Source organism: Aplysia californica, unplaced genomic scaffold (assembly GCF_000002075.1).
Source record: "Aplysia californica isolate F4 #8 unplaced genomic scaffold, AplCal3.0 scaffold00502, whole genome shotgun sequence".
NCBI classification, from domain to species: Eukaryota; Metazoa; Mollusca; class Gastropoda; order Aplysiida; family Aplysiidae; genus Aplysia; species Aplysia californica.
In genome coordinates this window covers 93,436-98,684 of record NW_004797772.1, presented here as the reverse complement: position 1 = coordinate 98,684, position 5,249 = coordinate 93,436, and the positions used below count along the sequence as shown (strand labels likewise).

Here is a 5,249-nt window from a genome sequence, read left to right as displayed (position 1 = left end):
CCCCCCACCCCCAAATAAAAAAATAAAATAAAATAAAACAACCCCCCACACCCTTACTTACAGCAACTTACGGAGTCCGTGTTGAAGCTGAAGCAGAAGCTGGACGGTAGAGTTCAGGACATGTGCAGCCGGGCAAGCTGTACGCAGCTGTTGGTGGCTGTCGGCGTGCTGCGCAAGTCTGTTCCCAGCTTGAGCATGGCTGTTCAAACAGCTCTCAAGTACAGGAGTAACGTTGGTGCGCAGGTGTGTATAGTCGGTGCGCAGGTGTGTGTATAGTCAGTGCGCAGGTGTATGTATAGTCTATGCGCAGGTGTGTGTAGTCGGTGCGCAGGTGTGTGTAGTCGGTGCGCAGTCCGCGGGGATTTGTGCTGTCTGTACAAATGCTGTGTTTGTTATTTTTTTGTTATCATTATTATTATTGTTATCATCATTATTATTGTTAATGTCCTTATTTTTATTAATGTCCTCATTATTTTAATTATTATTATTATTTTATCATTATTATTATTGTTGTTGTTTCCATTGATTCATCAAACAAAAAGACAAAGCATATTTGGGGGATATGCTGGTCCTTGGTCCTGTCGCAAAGGTTACTGTATGGTTCGGTGGTTTGTTGGTTTACTGTCGCACCAAGGGGGGTAAGTGGGGAGAATCTTCTGTGGGATATTGTCTCCTTTCTCAGTCAAGGTTAGTCCTGTGGGTGGTTGGAGGGTGCTCTGGCGTGGTCTGCTTCTTCTTTCCTTTCAAACATTTATCGTCTTTATTATCTCTCCTCCTTCTTTTCTGTGTTTGTTACTCTCTTGTAACACCACTAATCTTCGGCACTTGTATGACCTGATTGTGTTGCAAGTGCCGTAAAACTCTTACTAAGACTAGCTTAAGGTTAGCCCTGACAGGCAGGGTCGTAAGCCTGCCTTGTAAAAACACTTACACTCATTTTTATTGAAACAGTTTAACCCTATCCTATCTGTACGTCGTGTTTTACTATCGTATCCATACGACGTGGGGGAACTCTGTGCCACCACTTTCCAAAGAGGAAATTTACTCGTTAATCCGATCCGTACGCTTTGCATAGCAGTCTGTCAACGTTATTTTTTTTAAATACTGAAAGTTTCAAAGATCAGTGTACTAGAAGTATTGTAAAATGTGAAGAATACAACCGCGGGGGTACGAAATGACCCCAGGGCCTATGGATAGGGTTAAACAATTTTTTTTAAAAAAGGTTTGTGTGTGATGTCTCCAGACTAGCAAAAATGACTTGTCTATAAATGGACTGAATCTATTGACTGTCTATAAATGGACTGAATCTATTGACTGTCTATAAATGGACTGAATCTATTGACTGTCTATAAATGGACTGAATCTATTGACTGTCTATAAATGGACTGAATCTAAGGACTGTCTATAAATGGACTGAATCTAAGGACTGTCTATAAATGGACTGAATCTAAGGACTGTCTATAAATGGACTGAATCTATTGACTGTCTATAAATGGACTGAATCTAAGGACTGTCTATAAATGGACTGTATCTATTGACTGTCTATAAGCGGACTGTATCTAATGACTGTCTATTAGCGGACTGGATATGATTAAATGTTTTTTGAAAAAAAACTGTTTGTGTGTGTGTGCTGTGTCCAGACCAGCAAGGAGTCCGTGGTGCAGGAAATGCTGAGCTGTCTGTGCAAGATCCGTGTCCTGCTGCAGTCGGGGGCCCAGGAGGCGGTGGACGACCCCACCAACAGTTTTGTCGCCGTTGTCGACAAGGTGAAGCTGTTACTTTTTTGTCTGTTTGTTACTTTTTTGTCTGTTACTTTTTTGTCTGTTTGTTACTTTTTGTCCGTTTGTTTGCGGATGTGAACGATCGAACCAACAGTCTTGTGGTCGTTATCGACAAGGTGAATGTCTTGTTGCTTTTTTGCCTGTATGTTGCTTTTTACGGCTGTGGACGTCCACATTATTATCAGAAATTTTCTCGTTATTTCCTGAGATCAGATCTTTCCCCGTTGTTATATGACAGATCTTTCCATGTTGTTATATGACAGATCTTTCCCCGTTGTTATATGACAGATCTTTCCCCGTTGTTATATGACAGATCGTTCCCCGTTGTTATATGACAGATCTTTCCATGTTATTATATGACAGATCTTTCCATGTTATTATTTGACAAAACTTTCCATGTTATTATTATTTGACAAAACTTTCCATGTTATTATTTGACAAAACTTTCCATGTTATTATTTGACAAAACTTTCCATGTTATTTTTCAACATCAAAAAGTGTCCAGGGTGTAGCATTTATATGACCTCATTGTGTTGCAAGTGCCAAAAAACTCTTGCTAAAACTAAAAAACATCATCCATGGATCAGGTGTTGGATCACCTGGGCGAGGAGCAACGATCCCCCCTTGACCAGGACATCGAGTCTGTGGTTGTCTCCCTTGTCCGTCACAGCATGGCCGTTGCTCACCACCACTGGGGCAGCTACCGCGAGCTCATCGTCACTTCCTGTCACCGGGTACGTGGGTAGAGAGAGCACGCGTCGCTGTGTAGCACACAGGGCTACGGAACACGTGTCACTATAATACTTTATTATCCCAGAAGGAAATTTTCCTTGGCTGTACGGGCCCGTAAAAACACATGCAGGTATACATTTAAAAATTTAAATTATATATTACTGTCATTAAAATTCAATATGAAAAGAGAAGTAAAGCTGACAAAATGTACATGTCACATCAGATGTATCATTCGACCTCATGCAGGAATTTAATTACAAGACCTTTGGAGTTATATATAGCTACATACTCTAGGAGCAACACACATCTATGCTCACAGATAGGCTGATTTAACAATGTCATGCTCACAGATAGGCTGATTTAACAATGTCATGCTCACAGATAGGCTGATTTAACAATGTCATGCTCATAGATAGGCTGATTTAACAATGTCAGGCTCATAGATAGGCTGATTTAACAATGTCATGCTCATAGATAGGCTGATTTAACAATGTCAGGCTCATAACTGTACCTGAACTACAACAGGGAACTGCTGCTTTTTCTTTCCTAATCCTTACTATTGTCATTTTTCCTCTACTTCTTTTGTATGTTTGTCACATTCTTGTGCCCCGCTATTTCCGGGGTGCCTTGATAGTCAAAGCAGACTTTGTACTGTTGAGGCTAGAGAGGTGAGCAGAGTAAGTCTGATTCCCCGTTTAGACTTCTCTGTTGACATCCACCCCTTGGCACTCATATGACCTTATGCAGTTGCAAGCGCCGTAAAACCTCTACTAAAAAAAAACATGTCGCTATGTAGCACACAAGGCTACGGAACTCGCGTCGATCTCAAGAAAGTAGTGATGGGAGTTTAGAATCAGACGTCACGTAATGTAGAGAAAAAAAAAATCAAATCTAAATTTGAATATGAAAAATGTTCAAATAAATCTGAATTTGAACATGAAAATGTCAAATCTCATTTCCTCAAAATCTCTACTCAAATGTCTATTCTTGTCCCAGATTTTGCAGGGCAAGTTTCGTCTTTTGGAGCTGGACAGTGCTATGAGGGACAACCCGCAGCACCACAATATCAGGTCGGTACACGGGACGTTTTTGACACACGCACGCACGCACACACACAGGCACACACACACACACACACACACACACACACACACACACAGGCACACACACATATACACACACACACACACTCACACACACACACACACATACACACACACACTCCAGTTGTACTGTATTTTTTCTATGATATTTTGCCTTTTTTTTCCCTGTCAGCAGACTGGAGTATGTGGGTGGTTGGCGGGTGCTCTGGTGTGGTTTGCTCCTTCTTTTCTATCGAACATCTATCGTCCTGATCTCGCCTCCTTCTTTTTTGTATATGTTACTCTCTTGTAACACCTCTAATCTTCGGCACTTATATGACCTTATTGTGTTGCAAGTGCTGTAAAACTCTTACTAAAACTAAAACTGTGTCTGTGGTGTAGCGGTTAGGCACTTTACTGTCACATGCAGGAGAACCCAGTTCAAATCCTGATTGGGGAGACTTTCTATCGAGTATTTCAATCTGTCTGCTGGGATGTTGTATCCCTCTCAGCCCTGGTCTGTCTGCTGGGATGTTGTATCCCTCTCAGCCCGGGTCTGTCTGCTGGGATGTTGTATCCCTCTCAGCCCGGGTCTGTCTGCTGGGATGTTGTATCCCTCTCAGTTCGGGTTGGCCCTGCCAGACAGGGTCAGAAGCCGGCCTCCTAAGTGATGGAAACTGTGTCGAATGGGGTGTAAAAACATTATGCATTAAAAAAATTATTTCTTTTCCAGACTAGAGTATGACAACACTTGTGAGACTATTCTAGACGAAGTCTGTGACCTTGAGAAGCACGTGAACATGACCTTGCTGCAGCTGATCGTGGAAACCTTCATGGAGGTGACCCAGCCTCTCGATAACCTGGTCAAGGCCGCGCTAGGGTACAAGGTATATCAGCGGGCGGTTGGTGGGTGCTCTGGTGTGGTTTGCTTCTTCTTTCCTATCAAACATCTATGGTCCTCATCTCCCCTCCTTCTTCTTTTGAATGTTCGTTACTGTCTTGTAACACCTCTAATCTTCGGCACTCGTATGACCTTATTGTATTGCAAGTGCCGTAATACTCTAACTAAAACTAAAGGTATATCTGCGGGTGGTTGGAGGGTGCCACTGCTAGATCTTACTTGATTTCTTTCCCTCTCTGTGTTTGAAGCGTGTGCCCATCTGTATCTGTCTGCTGGGACATTGTGTGGGTGGTTGGCGGGTGCTCTGGTGTGGTTTGCTCCTTCTTTCCTACCAAACATCTATCGTCCTTATCTCTCCTCCTCCTTTTTTGTGTTTGTTACTCTCTTGTAACACCTCTAATCTTCGGCACTTATGTATGACCTTATTGAGTTGCAAGTGCCGTAAAACTTTTACTAAAACTAAAACTGGGACTTTGGGGGGGGGGGGGGGAATGAAGGAAGGAAAGGGTGAGGAAGAAAGGGAGGGAGAGAGCATGTGAGTGTGAATGAAAGAGAACAGAAAGAGAGAAAGTCAGATGTAAACAGATGTCAGATAGAGGAGTGAGAGGGAGAGAGAACTGAAAGAGAGAAGGAAAGAAAATAGAAATGAGAGAGAGACAGAGAGAAATGAGTGTTATTTCCTCTGAAATCTTCACATATTTCCGTTTCTCCCCCCTACCACCCTCCCTTTCCCCTCCCCCCTTTCCCCTCCCC

The 5,249-nt window shown here is 42.6% G+C and overlaps 1 protein-coding gene across 1 annotated transcript in view; it reads left to right on the top strand.

Annotated features, from left to right (window-relative positions):
* Positions 1 to 5,249, top strand: part of LOC101852205 — a gene marked incomplete in the record, with an annotated part of 40,547 nt that overhangs the window by 7,663 nt on the left and 27,635 nt on the right. Inside the window, 5 exon segments of the mRNA XM_013086773.2 lie at positions 64 to 243; positions 1,641 to 1,766; positions 2,369 to 2,515; positions 3,510 to 3,583; positions 4,329 to 4,482. Coding sequence (XP_012942227.1) covers positions 64 to 243; positions 1,641 to 1,766; positions 2,369 to 2,515; positions 3,510 to 3,583; positions 4,329 to 4,482 — 681 coding nt within the window.